Below are 20878 nucleotides of genomic sequence, written 5' to 3'. Positions count from 1 at the left end.
AGGAACTGTCAATTACCAACCTTTATTCGACCATCATTTATTAAGTGTCTATTATGGCACCAGGGATGCAAGAACACAAACAAAACAGCCAAAGGATACTGCTCTCCCTAAGGTGCAGAGAGCCAGCCAAGAGGATTCTTAAGCATTCCAGGCCCACCATCTGTTTCCCACCCATATCACCCACCCTGCCTACTCTTGTCCCCCTAGAGGTACGGCCTTCCTCTGCTGAAACGGAAGCTCCTGAAGAGCAGGGCTGCCTGGTTCACCTGGGTATGGATCCTCAATGCTTAGTACGAGGCCCAGCACATTGCTAAAGTGCTTAATAAGTGAATTTTTAGTCATTCACTTCATTCTGTCCAAACATTTCGATTTACAGATAAGAAAACCAAAGATCAGAGAGCTTAAGGGCCTAACAAAAGGTCCAACAAGGATTAGAAAGTGGGTCCTCCACTCTAAACCAACTGACCTTCCCATGGTACCACACTGCCTGCTCCCACTGCCCTTGAGGGGCTTCCATTATATTGGGGGAAGAGTGTGTATAGTGAGGCTGGTGGGTATGTGAGGATCAACCTAGAAAATTGAACACAAAATAAACACCAAGCAGTCTGGGGGGTGGAGAGGACTAGCAGCCAGGTGTCGGGGTGGGTGGAGAAATGGAGATCTGTTCCCTACCTGTGGGAGGCAGTACCTGAGCTGCCCTTTGAAGAAAGAGGGGTAGGAAGGTGATAAGGCAGAGCTGCGGAAGGGGTACATTCCAGGCATGGAGGACATCCTATGCAAGGGCACAGAGATGGGAATGAGATGCCACACACAGGAAACAGCAAGCACGCCAGGCTGCTTATAACTTGTAAGTGAATGAAGGAAAGTAATGTTCAGCATCCTAAAAAAAGACTGGCTGGAGCCAGAGAACAAAGAAGCTTTGTCCTTGAGTCAACAGGGAACTGCTGAGCTTCTTGAACACCATCAGCCCCAAGCTTAAGCAGTGGGAGGCAGACAGAACAATCAGGAAGCTACTACAACTGTCCGAGCAAGAAATGAAGAGGGTCTGAACACTGATAGTGGCACTGATGGTGAAACCAGGAAAAATACAGGAGACACATCATCGTGGTAGGAGAGCTGACAAGGTTTCACAATTGGTGGGATGGGAGGGCTGAGCAAGGGGGAATTAGCTGAAGAAGAGGGAGGTTTCAGACCTAGGTGACTAGGAACAGAACAGAAGAAAATCTTTACCAAAAATGGGGACATTAGGGAAAGGAGGGGTTTGGGGAGAAAGAAAACCAATTCTGTTTTGGATGTGGAGAGTTTGAGTACCTACAGTTCAGGAAAGACGGGAGCTAGATACAAAGAAAGAGAAGAAAAGTTGGGAGCCTGCAGCACACAGGCAAGGGAGTGAGACAGGAGTGACAATTCATTAAAAGGGGCCTAAGGAGAGCTCCAGGTCTAGACCAAGCCTCTCACCTGAGAAAGGGCAGTCAGAGTTAAAATCTAGGTCACAAGACTCCAAATTCTGGTAGATTTTTTTCAGCTAAGGCTGTAGCTATCACATCTGCATTCCAGTTTATGCCAAATATGTTCAAAGCTGATACCCTCAACACATAGTCTCTCAACTATTTTCATAATTTTGTTTCACCTGCTATGACAACTTATGCTAAATGTTTCTGTCTCCATAACACTCTCTTTCACCTGAGACTTTCCTATTCCCATTACTGCTGATATTGAGAACTATATCCAGACCTTTAATTTACTACTGCTGAGTATACGACTTCCAATTTAACCATTTGTCAATCCCAAATAATTTTCATTTTTATTTAATAAAAAAGAGCATAACCATTCCTCATGTGACCATCCTTCATGGATGAATTGAAATTGCTTCTCTGAATTCACCAGCAATGAAAATTTTAAATCCCATAATAGACCATCATTGTCCTCTCTTTAAACTGCAGTGACAGAATTCAAAGCGAAGAATTGGAAAGACTTCCTTCTGATAGGAGTTTTTTTATAGTTAGTAAAATTGCCTAGAGAAAACACATCTGCCTAATGCCTCTTAAGAACTATATCTCAGAATTATAGTGGCAGGTAATAAGTAATCTGTTAACTACAGTAGGCCTCTCATATCAACTCATTTATTTTTTCAACTGGCTGATTATACAAAATTCTTTGTCCAAAATGTGTTCTCCTAATATGAAAATTATGTAATCCTAGTACTAGCATTTAGTCAAAGTGCAACATACACTATTAATTTCTCTTCTTTAGCAGTGCACTAAACCATATTCAGAAGAGATGAATTTTTCAGGCTTCCCTAGAGTTTAACTAATACCCAACATTATTTGGTTTCATTATTCAAAATAAAATTTGGTCCCCTTTCTCTACTCTATTAAGCAGTATTTTAACTCTTTCCTGCTTAACTGTCACCAATTACATCTTCTACTAACTGTCCTTGTTCAAACTTGGGGGGGGGGGGTGGGGGGAGATGTGGTTTCTCCCTCCCAGTGGTACTGGGTATTGTTTCAATTATAATCCATACATATAATCTAGCCATGGGGCTGGAGCAGAACCTAAGAATTTCACCATCTCTTTAAGTGTTTAGCTCCTTTTACGCATAGCCAACAAGAGAGATTGAACTGACAATCAGAAGATGCTCAAAAAATATCCTTTATTATACATATGTGTGTAGACATACATGTACATGTGTGTCTGTGTGTATGTATGTATGTGTGTACACATATACACATATATGTATACACACACACACACATATATAAAAAACCTACCTAGTTTTGGTGTGCAGTACCTCATGCATAAAGAAAACCATTGCCGTCACTAATATAGGTTCAATAGTGAAGAGATGAAAGCCAGTGGAGCTGCCAAAGCCATCTTTTGTGCTCTTCGACAGAAGGCTGTGTACGACAGGTAACAAATGAAGTCTCTTTACTGGGTCTATGCTGTTGTTTCATCTGCCACAATACTACGAATACAGGCCATAAGTCAGGAGGCTGAATGGAGCTTTACAACAGCTCTTGGGGATATTTCCTGCATTTTTTCCAAAAACTATTTGTGAATTTCTAGAGCAAGAGTTTCTAGTCAGCTTCAAATAAAACACCCAAATTTCATTTTCCCTAAAATGGATTTCTGTGCCCCCCAGACAATTAACATTCCAGGCCTAAAGGCTGTATCAAATTTCTAAGGCTAGTGCTTAATCACAATGATACTAAAAGGTTTCAAGACCAAAAAAGATTCCTATATTAACATCCTGTTAAAGTACAAATACAAAACAAACTACTTTGCAGTTAATAGGAAGCAGATCTAAGCTTCATTACTCTGACTGATGTAATTAAGGAAATTCAGAGGTTGACATATGGTACTGCTTGTGTTTCATGCTTAAGTCTTAGTTTCTCGACTATAATCCAAGAACACAAGAACCATGAAATGAAGACAGACCAATGCAGAAGTGAATCACCAAGCTTTTTCAGCTTAGCTCCCCATCTTACCATTAACTTGCATCTTCTATAATCATTATGGGGGAGATGCAGCTCATTTAATCACCTACCTTCAACACAAATACACATTAAATAAAACTGAATTGTTAAAACAGTAAAAATAAACCACTTCTGCCATCTGCAGGTTGGTTGAAAAAAAGCAGAAGTAAATGGAAATTTTTAAATCAACACTTTAAGAGCAGAGATCTTTAATACTTAAAAAAGTGAGCTCTTGAGGAAAGTAACTAAGGCAAATGGTTAACCTCTAGAGAAAACAACAGTTTATGTACTTGTTTTAATGTAAGTCTTCTCTGTTCAATGAATTGTTTTAAAGTAGTACTCAGGGCTTTCATGTACCAAATAAGAATCCACTGATAGTTTGACTTAAGAGTATTACTGCAAAAGCCTTTTTCTGAAGTTCAAAGGCCTCAGATATAGAATAAAGGATGGCTATCTATCATGCATGTTTCTTGAGTGGGACTGAAACTAGTTGCCAATTCCACATCAATCCTACAGAATAGAATTAGAGCATTTCTGAGTTGAAAGAAAACCTGAAAATCTCAGTTCGACCAAACCACTTTAAGGATGAGAGACTGAAGCAAAGAGAAGCGACCTAGTCAAGGCCATCCTGCCAACAAGTGTCCAGAGCTGGATGGGAGCATCTATTTCTGACACCCGGAGCCCCTCCCAATCTACACCACTGGAGAAGCAATACACCAAAAGCAATCGAGAGCTAAACAAACTACAATTTCAGTGCTTTGAAATAGTGAAGGGTTGGAGACAAGGCCTTGGGCAAAACGCTGCTGGGCACTGGGACAGGGAAGGCAGGGGAGAAGGGACGGGGCAGCAAAGCAGGGGGAAGGAGGTAGTGATTTCCTTTACTACCAAGAGGGAGTCACTGCTATTCTGTGTCCCAAAAGCTGCCTAGAGCTTAGTCTTTTGTCAATAAATATTGGCTGATGATAAAAATCTGGGCTTTCCTCACCATACTAGCTAACATTGATATAGTGCTTTAATGTGCGAAGGTATTTTACATATATTATTTGATCTAATCCTCTCATCTCTGTGAAGTAGGAACTATTATGATGACCTTTTTACAGATGAGGAAACTAAGGCTGAGAGCTTCAGTGGCCGGACCAGGATCTGAGCCAGGATTCAAAGTCCAGGCTTGCAGACCCACGGCATACCCTCCATGCAGGGGAAGGGTCCATGGCAGATAACCAAGGGAGAAGCCTGGGGCACACCCAGCCTTACAGCTCGGTCAGGCAGTATCTAAAGCAAGATCTTCTAGATTCCAATCCACAAAGATGGGTATCTTCTGATAACCAATAATCTAATCCTGAGTCAGCAGTGGATTCTCCAGAAATGTAGAAACTGAACAATTATGCAGATGTTGAGAAAACAAGAAGACACCTTTCTCTGCAGCCACTAAGAGGCCATGTGGGGTGGGCAGATCACTGCACCTGGAGTCAGGATGACCAGGGCTTAATTCTGCCTCACACTTAGCTGTGTACATCTGCCAATTCAGTCACCGGCCTCACCCGTAAAGCCTCTTCCAGCTCTAAAGTCATGATTAAACAGAGGAAATGAGGGCTGAGATGGCTACATAATCCAATATTAAATTTCTTTGGCTGACTAAATGGTGCATGTGTCTATTTATTCATACGTGTATAGAGTACTCAAAATTATGTGTATGTGTGTACGTGTATTAATACTCAAGTCCAAGCAATTTAAATCTGAGTGGGATGAGATGTCCCAGTAACGAATTCCACCTACACTTGGTAAGGCTCACACTAGCATGAAAAGTAGCCTCCTTTCCTCAAAACACTTGATCCACTCAATTAAAGTACAGCCTAAGGAGTTCTAGGATAAAGATTGCACAACTTCTGGTTCACATTTTGTTCTCATGAGAAGCAGGAATGTTCCCATAGATTTGACTGCATATATAGGAATGTCCCCTCCCAAAGTTGTCCTGACTCAATATCCTTTTGCAATAACATGATTATTACCCACCAAACCATATCCTTAAAAGTCAAGAAACTCCAATATAAAATTCTACAGCCAAATGTCAACCATAATATGGTGCCTACAGAACCTCCTTGTTGAAATAATTCTTCACATGTATTCTTAGAAGCAGTTGAGGATGTCAGACGAGGAATATCTGAGAAGCAACCAGGCAGTGCAGTGCCTAGAGTGCTGGGCCTAGACTCAGGGAGACCCGAGTTCAAATCAGAACTCAAACAAATACTATCTACGCAAGCACTTAGGCAACTCACTGAACCTCTGCCTCAGTTTCCCCATTCATAAAATGGGAATAATAGCACCTCCCCTCCCCGGGCTGCTGTGAGAATAAAATGAGGTATCCGTAAAGCACTTTGCAAACCTTAAAGCACGACACAAATCAGCATTATTAGTAGTATGTCTTTCCCCCCAAAGGACCAAGAAATGTGATGGAAGAACAACATTCCTGAAAGAACAGAACACGTAGAGGAGGAGGAGAAGAGAGGTGGCAAAAGGACACCTATGTTGTCAGACACAGTCAGTGGATTACCGTGTCATGCTTTCTTGTTTCTCTGAAGGGTTGTACTATGAAGGGACGGGAAGGGAATAACCATTTCTGAAGTACCTACTGTGTGCAAGGCCCTGTGCTATGGGTCTTTTGATCCCTTGCAAGGGGGCAGTGGTGCTTATTGAGAAGTATGAGCCATGCAGAAAAAGATAAAGCATGACAATTAAAAGAGAAAAGGAAATCTGAGGCAGGGTCAAAATGGGCTGCCAAGAAAGGCTGTGGGCTCCCAGGGACAAAGCTAGCCAACTGCTGTGCCAGGCCTCAGAGCTCTGAGCTCCCGGCTCCTCACCAGACCCTTGGGTACAGGGCTCCAGAGATGCACCAGCCAGGACAGGGACAAAGAAAATCAGAGACAAACGGCTCTAAGCTCCTCCCCCACACACCAAAGGATGGACAGAAACACAGGGGAGGCTCCAAAGCGGGGGGGAGCCAGGGATGGGGGAAGCAGTCCCATAGGGCCGGCCACCAGCATAATGGGCATCATTTCATTGGGCAAAACAAAGAATGGAGCCTGCTATGGGCCCAGAACTGTTCCAGAAAACAGAGAAGGAACTGAAGTCATAACCCAACAGAGATTTCCACAGAGAATCAGGCCTGATCTTGGTCACCACATTCTGAGAGAGAGAGAAGAAAAAAACGTCCCTTCAGTCAGTCAAAAGGACATTTATTATGTGCTTACAACATGTCAGACACTGTGCTTAGGTGATGGGGTTATAAACTGAGGCAAAGACAGTCCCTGACCTCAAGGGCTTTACAGTCTAAATTCAGGCCAGGAGTCAGGAAAACCTGAGTTCCAATCTGACCTCAGACACTAACTGTATGACCCTGGACAAGTCACTAAACCTCTGCCCACCACAGTCTCGTCACCTGCAAAATGGGGATGATAATAATGGCACCTCTCTCCCAGGGTTGCTGTGAGGATCAAACTAGATAAATCTGTAAAGCGCTCTGCAAACCGTAAAGTACTGTGTGAGTGCTAGCTCTGGTGTTATTCATAACCTCAAATCCTGAAATGAGGCAAGCAAACATCCTACCAGGCTACTAAAGCTGGGAAGTAAGCATGTTAAAAGGTAAATGATTTCAGGAAGTTAATAACCACGGGTGCTCCATAGAAACTGCTCTCTGAAGTGGCCAAAGTGCCGACCTCCCTGGGAAAAAGGCTCTTCTCATTCCTGTGGCAATGAAATCCCAAGCCTGGTCCTCATTCCTCAGAATCTAGGGTAGTTTGAGAACATCTTAAAAGAATAAAAACACCCCCTTTATGAGTCAGACAAACAGCACAGCTGAGGCACATGTGTCCTTTACTGAATCCTATGTTCAAGGACAGCCTCTCTGGGAGTTACAGAGAAACACCAGAATCCATCCATTAGCTCCATCTACCAACAAATGGTGCAGGTTGATTAAACTGAGCCCCTTCATACAGAGGCAGTAGAGAGGGTTAGAAGGCTGAGAGACTTAAGAGTGACCAACAGATCCATGAATGTGGCAGCTGCACCTATCCTTATCTGACCAACTGGTTACATTTCCCAATCACCCTGTTTCAAAACACCAAAGTAAAAAGAGCAGGTTACATTTATAATAATAACAATTACCCATTAACTTCTGGCTCCCTTCCCCCCATTACATATCACCTACTCATAAAATGAAATATAGTCTTGCAGATGTACCATAACCCCAAAGATATTAACTCCAAAGTTAAGTTTCTATTAGATTTTACTGTTTAAGACTGCTGGCCTGGGACTCAGGAGGCCAGTGTTTGAATCTTGACTCTGACACCTATTAACTATGTAATCCCCAAGTTTTTCTGTGCTGCAGTTTACTCACTGGTAAAATGGAGAGATTATCCTACTCAGCCACAGGGTTGTTCAATTCAACAAGCATCTATTAAAAGTCTACAAGATGCCATGCCCTGGGTTTCATACTGGAGCTACAAAGAGGGGCAACAAAAGCCTCCTCCCCCTCTCCCTCAGTTCCCAAGGAGCTTACACATCCTGTAGAAAACAATGTGCCAAAAAAAAAAAAAAAGAAAGAAATGTGGTGCAGATCTAGCATGTTATTGGTGTAGGGACTCCCTACAAGTGAACCTCTGCCACCAATGCAGATCAGCACCTGTTCTGAAACTTCAGGTTAGAGTTACCTGAGGCCCTAAAAGTTTAAATGACACACCCGGGCACCACAGTGTGCACCAAAAGCTGAGATGTGTCAGTCTTGAGGCCAGCTCTCTGTCCAGTGCCCCAACAGCCTCCTATGCGCTGCTGAGAAGACAGTCCTTTGTGAGCCTTAAAATGCTAAAGAGGGGCAGCTAGGTGGCACAGTAGATAGAGCACCAGCCCTGGAGTCAGGAGGACCTGAGTTCAAATACAGACACTTGACACTGAGTAGCTGTGTGACCCCGGGCAAGTCACTTAACCCTGATTGCCTCACGACAGTTCTATGGTTCAAAAAACTTCTGGGGAGAGAAGTTGAGACTCTAATGCAAAAGACATACAAGGTAACTAAGGTGTTTGAGGTGTGTGTGTGCACACACACAAAAGGTGTACTGTATAACAAAGGCTGAAAAGTAGGTTGGTACCAGATGTGAAGGTCTTTAAAATGACACAAAGAGGAGTCTGTATTTGCTTCTGCAAGTAATAAGGAGCCAGTGGAGCAGGGAAGTCTTCATCAATTGGAGAATGGTCAAATTATGAAATACTACTGTGCTATAAGAAAGGAAGAGTCAGTTTCAGAGAAACCTGGGAAGCCTCGCATGGACTGATGCAGGCTGAAGTGAGCAGAATCAGAAGAATTTTTGGAACTGTTCTTCCGCTATCCATCAGTGTCTTAACACCTTCCCTGCCCCCAACCCCTCATCATCGTGTGGCAATATCCACATCAGGAGCCAAGGACAGACAGGATGTAGCTACATGGTTCTACAAGAAGCCCAGTAAAGAAGCTACACCGCTCCTAAGAGGAACTTCTTCAGTATCCCGAGAAAGTGCGAAAAGGCCTTCCAGCAACAGCTTTGACTCTCTAGACAGCCCATCACCCCATTCTGGGGAGATGCCCAGGCCGACCACCCTTCACTCTTCTCTGCCCCTCCCCCCTCCATGCCTTCTCACCCTGGAAGGTCCTGGCTACCCACTTCTACGACCTTCTCTCCCCCTGCTCTTTTCAGCCGGCTCTTCCCAGAACATGCGCTTCGAGGAAATGCCCAGGCCTGCCATCCTTCACTCCCACACCTTCTCCACCATCCCTGTCCCCTTCCATCTTTTTCGTGTCCTGTCCTTCTCTGCCTACATTTATACCCTACTGACACATGAAATATTTACCAGGCGCCCTGGCACACATGCTTGGCTGGACATTGGCACTGGTTCTAGAGGAGCTCTGCTGGAGCACGCTGCTCACTTCTGGATGGAAGAGAAAGACTGAACAGGAGAGGAGAGGCATTTCTCTTGCTGGATTGCATATATCTTCAAAATTAAGGATTGTTTTTTTTTCCTTCCCTTAAACTGGGGTGTTGCGTAGTAACAGTAATAGCACTAACAACAGTAGGTTTTCTGCTTTTTCCTTAAACAGGAACGTTGGATGATGATGATGACGACAGCGGTGCCGGTGGTAGTAACCTCCCTTGGGGCTCTCCTTGAAGGCAGGGGCAGTCTTTCTTTTTATAACTTGCACCCCCAGCGCTTGACAGAGAGCCTGGATTTATATGATGCTTTAAGATTTGCAAAGCATTTTACAAATGTAACCTCGTTTGATCACAGCCCTACTGTTGATCAGTACCAATACTGACCTCATTCTACAGAAGAGGAAACTGAGGCACAGAGGCTGCATGACTTGCCAGGGGTCTCACGCCTAGACTAAGAAGGAGAGGTGGCATTTGAACTCGGGACTTCCGGACCCCAGGTCCGCCGGAGCTGCCGGAGGGTGTGTAAGAGGTGGGGGATGTTGTTAATAAAAGCAGAAGCCGGAGGGGAGGGCCTGGCCTCGGTGACCTCTACGGTGGCCTCGGGCTCCAAGGCGCCCGGACAGCGGCCCTCGGCTCCACTTCGCCCCCAGGATAGGATGGGAAAGTGTGGGGAGGTGAGGCCCGCCCTTGCCCTGAGCCCTCGGCCTGTCCCGCCCGTCCCGCTCTGGCTCCCCCCGGGGCCCAGCCCCCGGACCGGGCCGACCCACCACGTCCTCTTCAACACTCACCCCACAGCCACGCCGTGCCATGGAGCCCCCGGCAGCCCACGCCGCGGCCAAGCGACGTCACGACCGCCTCGGCCCGCTGGCCACTCGCGAAGCCCAAGAGGTAGCCCAGAGCCCGGCGGCCGCAGCCGAGCCGCAAGGAGGCCGCCATCTTTGCGGGAGGGCGGGCGGGCGTCCGCCGGGGTCCTCAGAGCCGTCCGCCTTGCCGGCTGAGCTGACGCCGGATTGGTCCGCGCGCCGCGGCGCCCCGCCCCCAAGCTGACCTCCGCCCTGCCTGAGTGAAAAGGCCGAGCTGTCAGGTAAGGCTCCTGAAGGAGGTCGCGCGGTGCCGCTCAGCTGAACATGGACACTTTCCGAGCTCCGGAGGGCCGCTGCTGCTCTCACAACGGCCTAGTGCAGGTAGGAGGGGAAGCGGTCGAGAATGAACATTATTATTATAACGGGCCGGGGGGTGGGGGAGGAGGAGGAGGACGCGGTGTTGCACGGCCCCGAGGCGGGTCTGCTGGGGGAGGAGGGGCTGTCAGGAGGCCGCTGCGCAAAGCGGAGGCTCTGCGCATGCGCGCTCACGGCCTTTTCCCTTGCTCGCGTGCCAGCTGTTTGAGCAGCACCTTGCGACCCCCAGCATTCTCCGAGCACCTCCCAAACAGCTGGATGACCTCCGACCTTCTCCCATCTTCCAGAACTTCGAAAAAGACGCGTGGGAGTCCAGGCACAGCGGTGCGCGTGTGTTCTAGCTTAACCTTAGAGAAAGGGGAGGCAAAGAAGGGAAATTGGGGACTCGGAAAGAGAAGCAGACTGGGAGGGTAGAAAGAGGAGAATTTCGAGGACCAGGGTTCGAGCCCCAGCCCTGCTCCTCACCGCCTGTGGGGCCGTGGGCTTCCCCACCCTCGCTGGGACTCTGTAAGATGACGGAGCTGGATTCGATGGCGCCCCATGCCCCCTTCCAGCTCCCGGTGTGTACGAGGTCCCGTGCCCATGGTCTGAATAACTGATCCTGCGGTGAACCCGAAGCATTTACTGTGCACCCAGTGCCCCTTAGTGCCTTGGACCAGCTACTTCTGAGCCTCGATTTCCTCTGGTGGAAAATGGGGGAATGGACCGGATGACTTCTCATGGCCACCTCCCGGTTCTAAATCTTGTGATTTTATGACCTAATGAAATACATGCACCAAGGCAGGCGCTGTAATTGTTGAGGTTTAGGGGGGTAATATTTTTGGTCTTGGTGTCTCCAATACCCAGCCCATGGTAGGCACCCAGCATTCGTTCTTCTGAATTAACTCGAATCCCCTGAAATGATGATGGTCTGTGCTCCAAATAGGGGAGAGAAAGAAGGAATAAACAATACAGTCTCAGCTTTAAGGTGCTTGCAACCTAGTGGGAGAAAAGGGTCATTCAGCTTTGTTGTTGAGTGGTGGACCATAGCATGCCAGTACTGTCAGTGGGATTTTCTTGGCAAAGGAATTTCTTTCTCCAGCGGATTAAGGCGAACAGAGGTAAAGTGACTTGCCCAGGTCACATAGCTAGTAAGTGGCTGAGGTCAGACTTGAACTCAGGTCTTCCTGACCCAAGGCCTGGCACTCTATCCATTGAGCCCTTCAGCATTAAACAACATTTATTACGTGCTAGACAGGGCACCATAAGACAAAAAAATGAAACAGTTCCTGCTTTCAGGGAGCTTATTTTCTGTTTTATTAGGATCAACATGCATGCAGTGATTTAAGGGGGAGGAACACTAGCGACTCTGGCGGTCAGGATAGGCTCCCTGTAGGAGGTGGCACTGAAGATGAGTTTTCATTGAATGAAACAAGGAAGAGTAAAAGATGGGAATGAGAAGGTGGTGTGTTCCAGGTAAGGGAAGCAGCTTGTGCAAAAGCCCAGAGAGACAAGAGATGGGTCATTGAGAGCAGCAAGCAGGCCAGTTTGTCAAGACCAAAGCATGCGTGAGAGAGAGAGGAATATGTGCTTTCTCCAGTGGGTTCAACAGCACTTGGACAGGGGGAAACCTGGAGAATGATGTAAATAACCCAGGTGGTCTTTGGAAAGGAATGAGTGGCAATGGACAAGAGGTCAAGAAACGCCAGGAGGGCAGCATACAGTATTGATAAGTTGAATTTATTTAAGTGTAGGGTTCAGAGGCTACAGAAGGCGTTATACCTCAATTAGAGGTTGGGGGAAGAATGGAATTTAGGAGGGATGAAGTGCAAGTAGAGATGGAAAAATGGGTACTTAATAAGTGCTTTTTGAATGACCAACTGATTGTGTTGGGGAGTAGAATGGAAGAAAATTGTAAAGGTTGAGAAGGGGCTGGGTTATGAAGAACTTTAAATGCCAGACAAAGGACTTTATAATTCCGGAGGCAGTAGGGAGTCACTGTGGTTTTTTGAGTGAAGGGTTACATGGTCAGACCTACACTTTCTATGGAGAGAAATTAAAAGATTTGGCAAATGATTAGATGGGGGGGGGGTAACACAAGAGGAGTTGAGGATGACACCAAGGTGCTGGAAGAGTGGGAGGATGTGGTGCCCTGGATAGTAATAGAGAAGTTACGGACAAGGGGACGAGTTTGAGGGGGAAGGGTAATGGCTTCTATCTTAGACATGTTGGGTTTGAGGTGCCTGTAGGACAGCCAGCTTGAAAATGAGGCATTTTCGAAGCTGAAATATAACTGGGGAGAGAGACTAGGCCTGGGGAAATTTGAGAATGATCTGTATAGAGCTTATGATCTCACCAAATGAGAGAAAATAGAGACAAGAGAAGAGGGCCCAGGACTGAGCAGCCACAGTCAGAGTGCCATGGATGTAGATCCAGCAAGAAAGACTGGAGGAGCAACAGTCTGTGTCACAGAAACCAGAGCATGGGGTCAAAGGCTTCAAAGAGGTCAAGGAACATGAAAAGTGAGAAAACCTCATTGCTAACATTGGTGAGAGGAGTTTCACTTGAGGGATGAGGCTGGACTACCAGAATTTGAGGAGAATTTGAGAAGAGAGGGAAGAGGCCCAATGGTAGACCATTTCCTTCAGATTTTAACCTTGAAGTGGAGTTTAACTGAGAAAAAGAGGAGTGATAACAGAAGAAACCAATCAGAACTTCGACCTGTCAAGCCATTTCCCTGTCTAGTGGGGGCCCTGGGAAGAGAGCCTGGTCACTCTCGAGGGCTGGAGCCCTTGCTGACCTCTTCCCATTCCAAGCCCCACCCCCTCCTCACTTGTCCTCCACTGCTTCCAAAGAGTTCTGATGGTTTGGGAAGGAGGGTCCTCAGGTGACTCATTCACCCCGTGGGCTAAAGTCCCTCTGTGATTGCAAAGGATCTCCATGGATACCTTATCTGTTGCAGTAATGCTTCTGCTCTGTGGAGCCCAGGGTCAGTACACAGGCAGCTGGCTGTAGTAGCTTCAGGGAATCATCAGCTCGGCATTTCTTCCCCATTTTGACTCCTCTGGCCGCTTTGTCTTCTAGGGCTCCTTCTCATTGTTGGGGGTAAGGAAGGAAAAAGAGTTTAAAAACTCACCTTTTAAAAGGTAGCAAGCACCTCTAGTTACCTGTCTTTATACTCTTGTCACATGCCTTTTTGTGGCAAGTTATAAAGCTAGAGGGATGCTTTTTTAGCCAAGAAGATACAAAACGATAAATGTTTATTAAACATCTGGTGATACAAATAAAGATAGTCTCTGCCCCCAAGGAGCTTACAATCCAATGAGGGAAAACAGCCCAAAAGGAAACTGTACTGGGAAGGGGGTGGAGAGGGAAAAGGTGCTGCAGGGGCATGTTCCTGGTGGATTTGGATCCCAGGCTTGCAGTTTGGGGGAAAGGAAGAGTTGGCTGGGCCTATGAGCCCTTTTTCAGTGGAGGCTTTGCTGTTTTTGCTCCACCCTTCAATCAGAGGGCCAGCTGAAGGTACTTACAGGTGTTAGTAACAACACTGATATCTATGATGATGAATTACCTGGTGATAAGCTGGGAGGGGGCGAACAATATGATGGTGAAGTTGAATCTGAGGATGAAGTCAAGGGTTTGGAAAGGAGTCCTGTGCAAAGTTTAATTGCTCATTTTGAGGGATTTTTTTGGTTTATTTGATGAATAGTGCCTATTATGATTTGCCTGTTTCAAAAAGTTTCTTCAGTTCACACCCTAATGAGATGTGCAGCTACACATTTTAATTTGGATAGCATATGGGCTTTTGTTTTCCCAATGTGGATGGTTAAATCAGTCTTTCACTGATGAAACTTAATGTTCTAGGAACTTGATGAAATTAGCATAGTGTGACCTGAAAATAAGGCTATTTTAGAGAACCTTTATTTCAAACAAATTCCCGTTTGTGTTTGGGAGTTCTCTCAGTTGAAAAAATGTGACCTCTTTGAAGAGGCACACTGGTGAACTGGGGTCTGATGACTGTGGGTCAAAGATAGGAGGCCAAACAGAAAGCAAAAATATTTATTAGCATGCTAAAGAAACTGCTGATTGCAGCTTTGGTTTCCTGGGGTACAGATTTAGTTTTTATGATTTTTCAGGCCCACTTAGAATACACAGCCAATCAGCAACATTCTTAGGCAGTTGAGGCTGGATAAGTTACACCTTTCACAGAAGAGACAGTAGGAAAAAAAGGGAGAATCATTGCGTAGACAAAAGGGAGGCTCCAGGGGAGTATTTGCCATGCATCTAGCAAGGTTTGTTAACAGAATAAGACATTCCCTGCTCTAGGGCAGGAGACGAGAGGAGGTGACCGCATACTTTGACAGATATGAAAGAAGGTCTTTCAGACAAAACTTCAGAGTTGAGGTAATCATTTAGACTACTTCAGGGGTCTCTTATTTGAGGACAAGTAGTTGTCACAAAAGCGAATGAGACCATCTGTTTTATGTAGTTTGCTCTATTTTATTTCTCCTTACTTCCCACTGTTAGATCACCAGGTTGTCTTGGAATTTCTACATTGTTAGTCAAGATGGCATGGAACGATTGTAGTTCCTATTCTCCCCTACTCTTGCCTTCTGCAAAAAATATTGTAGATGATACTGAGGAACAACACATTAAACGGTGAGCAGGCCTCTCTTTACAGCTTGCTTCATCAGTACCCGGCAGATTGTCGAACGGAGTTATCTCCACAGTGGCATCTGTTTTGTATCATAATATGTAAGTGGAAGCCATCTTGCTTTAATAAACCTCTTAAAGCTATACTTTGTTCTACTGAGTCAAATCCTTAAAAGAAAATCAGTAAATAGTGGGCAGAATGGAATCTCATATTCTCTTCTCATCTGTCAGTTATATAATCAAATCATTAACACCCATTTATTAAGTGCCAGCTACTCTGTGCTAAGGGTTGTGTAAAGCCAGTCATAAGTGAAAGATCTTTCCCACCCATTGAGTAGGCTTCAGGTGGAGCCAACAGAGGCCTAAATTGAAATCTTCCCTGCTTTCGGAGACCTTATTATAATCTCTTGGGGCATGTATACACTAACATGTACTCAAACGAGTGTAATACAAGGTAAGGTAAATAGAGGGAGAGAAGATTAACAATAACTGGGGAGGTGGGGAGATGAAATAATCATATTCATTCCGTATCATCTTTTAATTGGTCCTTTACAGTTAATTTTATCCTGTAACTGTCGAGTCATGGTTCCTTGGCTCCAAATCTAGTTCAGAATTCAGTTGGCCCGTGATAGAATTAGAAATCCAGTTCTCCTGCCAATGACCGTTCCATTCTTGTCTCAAGGAAATCTCTTATTCTCGAGGGATAAAGACGGACACCAGGGAGTCTGGGCTCGTATCTTACTGTCGTAAGGATGTCCTTCAAGGATGTCTGGTTTATTATATTTTCTCAGCTGGCAGGTGGACTCAAACAATGAACATTTCTTAGCCACAGGAGGGAGGGAAGGGATTGTTACTAACCCCCATTCCTCAATTTCCAACCAATCCTATTGTCCCCCACCCCTCAACTCTGTAACTTATTATATTGATTTCACCCTTCATGATGTTGAGCTCTTTTAGCCAATTATAACTTGTTCTCTGCCTACAAAGTCCTGTTATTTGTTCTCTACCCCCAAAAACTGTAAAAGAAAGCTATCTTCCTCTGTCAGGGGTCTCAGCTTTGCTGGTGAAACCGAGAGCCTATTTATTGGTAAATTCACACTTTACCAATAAATTGATCATGTGAGGAACTTTGTGCCTCAGTCTACCTTAATTTTAACTGTTACAGAATGGCAGACATTGAGGGATTGGGGGAGGGGGAGGCTGGTCCCTAGAGTAACCCTTCCAGAGTGCTCAGGTGACATTTTCACCAGGAAGATTTCGCTTCAAAGAATTGCGCTGGAGACCTGACCCCACCCCCACCCCTGCTGCCCAGTCCCAGCCATTCCAAGCCAAGTTAAGCCTCCATGCTTTTGGGGAAGCTGCAGCTGTGTTTGTTTGTCCTCCTGTCTGTGTTTAAGTGCGACTGCTTGGCAGTAAGTGGTAATAGTAAACCTGGGAATCAGAATTAGAGATTAAGACCCTTGAAAAAAAGTTTTTCCTCTTAAAGAGTTCCTGGTTCCCTTCCAGGGGGAGGGCTACATTATTGATGTCAACATCCCTTCAGCTTCAGGGAAGTACTTTAACATGGGGATACCCTATAGAGAATTACCCACTTCCATGACAAGAATATTTCCTCTTTGAAGAAGGGATGGGGGAAACGTGTCACAAGTAACCATCCTTGAGGAGTGACGTGGCTGGCAGTCACAAATAACCACAGCTGGTGAGTGACTGGCAGTCCAGTGGAGGAATCTTCCCAGTCAGAAAAGGAAAGGGGAAACTGGAATTATTAGTCTAAAAAGCACATAATTGGTACTTGAACTGAGTCATGGAGGAAGATAAGGATTCTGAAACACAAAAGTGAGGGATGGCATTCCAGGCATGAGATGGAGTGGAAAACTTGTGAAGGAACGCAGCAAGAATTATGACGAGAAGAGGTAGGCCAGAGCCAAATTGTAGAGGCTCTTAACATTTCCAAAGAGTTCAGTTCTTACCCTAGAGCAGGGATGGGGAACCTGTGGCCCAGAGGGCACTTGTGGTCCTCTAGGTCCTCAAGTGCAGCCCTTCACAGAACAAATCCCCTTAATAAAAGGATTTGTTCTGTAAAACTTGGACTCAGTCAAAAGGCCACACCCAAGGACCTAGAAGGCCACAGGTTCCCCATCCCTGCCCTAGAGGCAATAGGGAATTAAGGCTTTTGAGCAGCCTAGCAATGTTAGACATTGAGGGTACAAAGATGAAAACTAAAACATGAAACAGTCCCTGCCCTCCTGGAGCTCACATTGTAACCTTTGGAGACAACATGGCCATATAAAGGTATGACCACAAAGGTTTGGGGGGAAGGGCATAGCAGCTGGAGGACGGGGAGAGGTCAGAAAACTCCTGCCATAGGAGATGGTGCTTGAGCTCAACTTTGAGCAAACTAGGGATTTTGAGAAGTGAAGATGAGAAGGAGGTATATTCTAGACATGGTGGCAGCCGGCTCAAAGGCAAGAAAGTCCAAGATTGGAGTAACAGAAACAAAAAGATCATTTTGACTGAACCACTGTGTGTTGACAGGAGTGATGTGGATTACTGTAAAGGTAGGTTTGGGGCAGCTCATGAAGGGCTTTGGGACATGTGTGAAGAAAGACTTGAAGTTACGTACTTCAAGCCCATCGAGAGGCTTTTGCAGTGATCCAGGCGAGAGGTGATGAGGGCTGGAATTTGGGTAGCAACTATGAGCGGAAAAAAGGGACAAATTTGAAAAATGTTGTGTAAGTACAAATAAGATTTGGCAGCTGGGTGGGTGTTGAGGGTTGATATGGCTTCATGAGTGATGCCAAGGTTTCAAAACCTGAATGGTAGGGTGATCCCCTAAACAGAAATAGGGAATTTCATAAGAAGAGTAGGTAGGAGGAAGAAGAAAGTGAGTTCTCTTTTAGACACTGGATTTGGGGGTTGGGGATGAGGGAGAAACTTTGCTTTTTAGTTTGATATGTGTTAAATGTGAGCTATGTACAGTACTTCTGGTGGAAAATGTCCGTGCATCTGTCTGATATCGGCCAGGAGTGCAGGAAAGAGACACAGACCAGAAGAAAGAAGGATATAACAGGAAAATGCAGAAAGGGAAGAGCAGGAGGGGAGGGTGACTAACAGTGTCGCACGCTTCAGAGAAGATCGAGAGCGCACCATCAGACCTGACACAGAGTAGATCACTAATCACTTTGGTTTAAAAAGAAAAGCAGCTTTGTTTGAATGATGGTTTTGGAAGCCAGATTATATAGAGGGCTTAGATTAAAGAGTGTGGCAAAAGAGGAAAAGTAAGGTATATGTATGCACAGGTTTCTTTTTCTAGAAGTTCAGCTTAGAAAAGGGATGATAGATCATGTTTGGTGCGATCTAGTGAAGGTTTTCGTTGTCGTTTTTAAAGATGGACATGTATGTAAGGCAACAGAGAAGAAACCAGCAGATAGGGAGTGATTGGAGATTGGGTGGGGGAGGATGGTGAGGGCAGTCTGCTGGAGAAGAGGAACAGGGCTTGGACAGGATCCATGGGTACATGCAGGGAAACTGGTCTTGGCATGGATATGGGCCACCTCTTCATCAGAGCTTAAAGGAAAGGAAGTGAAAATTGGGAATGATGTTGAGCCACTTTGAGATGAAGAGAAGGAAAGCTTAATTTAGTAGCTGCTTGGAGGAGGAATTGGAGAGGAAGAGAAACTGGAAACAGAGAGACTAATTAGACCATTATAATAGTTCAAAAGACAGATGATAGAAAGCCTGTGCTTTGTGAGCAGAGAAGAAGGGGTGGGGAACCTGCAGCCTTGAGGCCACATGTGGCCCTCTGGGTCCTCAAGTGCAGCCCTTTGACTGAATCCAAACTTCACAGAGCAAATCCCTTAAGGATCTGCTGGCCAGCCCTTGGCAGCCATTTGCCTTTCATATAGGAGTGATAGCAGAAGTTGCAGAAGAACACAAAGAAGATGGTACCATACATCCAGATGAGGTGTGTAGTATAGATATTATTCCCTTACATGGTGCGCCCATGGAGCTGGTAAATACCAGACATAGGACCTGATCTTCAATCTTCCTAAGTCCAAGTCTGTCTGCTCAGACATGCTGTATCTATAACACATCTCCACACTTGATAGTAAATAATATTAAGCACCTATTATGTACCAGGCACCATGCTAAGTACTGGTGATTCAAAAAGAACCAAAAGATAGGCCTTGCCTTCAAGGAGATTGCAATGTAATAGGGAAGACAACAAGCACACAGATACATACAAACATGCTATATACAGGATAAATAGGTATTAATTATAAGAGAAAGCACTAGAATTAATTCAGTAAATATTTAAGTACCTACTATGTACCAGGCACTGTGTTAAACTCTCAAGTAGCTTATAGTGGGCAAAGACAATGCACAAGGAATCTGAAAGGGGGTGGGGGGGGGGAGGGAGGGATGGTCCTGAAGTATGATGGAGTTCAAACCAAGCAGAACTGCAGATCCTAAGTGGAGAGTGTGCTGGACAGTCCAGCAGATCCTGTCTTCTATAAAGGAAAGCTTTGGAAGGAGCTGAGTGTTCCACCCTCCAGCCCTCCAATAAGAGGTCGGGGGAGGAGGCTGAGGAGCTGGGAAGGTGTATCCAAAGCTTGATGAGATTTCAGGTGACCTGCTTATCTTGGGATGGGCATCATCTTCCAGGGCTCTAACCAAGCAGAGCTACTGATGAGAAGTAGAGAAAATTAAGAGGAGTTAGGAAAGGCTTATAGAAGATGGGGTTTTATTGGGAAGTAAAGGAAGCCAGGGATGGTGGTAGGTGGAGGTGAGGAGGGAGAATATTCCAGGCACAGGGGACAGCTAGAGAGAATGCTCAGAATTGAGGGAGGGAAGAGCCAGGAGGACAGTGTCAGTGACTCAGAGAGGACATGATGAGGAGTAAGGAAAGGCAGGTAATGGTGGTAAAGATATAGCCAGTCTTCAGTCCTGATATCTTATGTCATTAGACTATGTAAGACTTATTTGTGTCACATTGGATTATATTCTGCTGATGACATAATCTTCTACAAAACTGTGAGAGAGACCACAAGGGAATGTGACTCTTAGCTCCGATGAGTTGACCTATCAAAGAACATTCTTGAATTCTGTGGCATTACACTCACCCATGTCAAGGATTATGACATTTACCTAAAGCAGGAGTCCCAATGTCTCAGTGAACTTATATTTGATTTATTCCTAGTTAGGCACAAGAGAGACACTCTAGGGGTATGCCTTAGTATGCCTACTTATTGCTGGGTACATGCCATAGCCACAGTAGGAACTTAATCAGTGGTTATTGTATTGCTAGGTCCACTGAGAGGTACCATGTAGTATAAGAAATAATTCCTGCCCTTCCAGTAGTGATGTGTTATTTGAGGGAAATATATAAACCATGGGGGGAAGGCCATGTCTTACTTTTTACATTATTAGTATCTGTTACTTAAATAAATGATATTTGATGATGATCACAATAATAAGGTAATCTATGATAAATGCCAAATGATATCTGTATGGACAATAAGTGCCACGTTAGTTTCTAGCTGGCATCGTTGGTGAAGTTTGAGCTGGGCTTTGAAGGACAGGCCGATCATTGATTTTGACAAGAGCATTCCAGATAGGGACATGGCATTAGCAA

General features: G+C 45.3%; 2 protein-coding genes across 3 annotated transcripts in view; one reads left to right on the top strand and one right to left on the bottom strand.

Moving 5' to 3' along the window:
* Positions 1-10417, bottom strand: part of PDHX (pyruvate dehydrogenase complex component X) — a 71007-nt gene extending 60590 nt beyond the window's left edge. The window contains exon 1 of the mRNA XM_036763899.1: positions 10222-10417. Within this exon, the coding sequence (XP_036619794.1) occupies positions 10222-10369 (148 nt within the window). The 5' untranslated portion in view covers positions 10370-10417. The remainder of the gene's footprint in view (positions 1-10221) is intronic.
* Positions 10418-10492: 75 nt separating this feature from the next.
* The window catches only part of LOC118855285 (APAF1 interacting protein), a 36356-nt gene continuing 25970 nt past the window's right edge, over positions 10493-20878 (top strand). The window contains exon 1 of one of the 2 annotated variants that reach the window (XM_036765363.1): positions 10493-10617. In XM_036765363.1, the coding sequence (XP_036621258.1) occupies positions 10561-10617 (57 nt within the window). In that variant the 5' untranslated portion in view covers positions 10493-10560. Of the gene's footprint in view, positions 10618-10779; positions 10936-20878 lie in introns of those variants that run through there. The other variant, XM_036765362.1, reaches the window with a different exon arrangement.

The sequence above is a fragment of the Trichosurus vulpecula genome, chromosome 6, assembly GCF_011100635.1.
Source record: "Trichosurus vulpecula isolate mTriVul1 chromosome 6, mTriVul1.pri, whole genome shotgun sequence".
Classification (NCBI taxonomy): Eukaryota; Metazoa; Chordata; class Mammalia; order Diprotodontia; family Phalangeridae; genus Trichosurus; species Trichosurus vulpecula.
The sequence above is the reverse complement of the archived record's forward strand: the minus strand, read 5'-3'. Positions and strand labels throughout refer to the sequence as shown.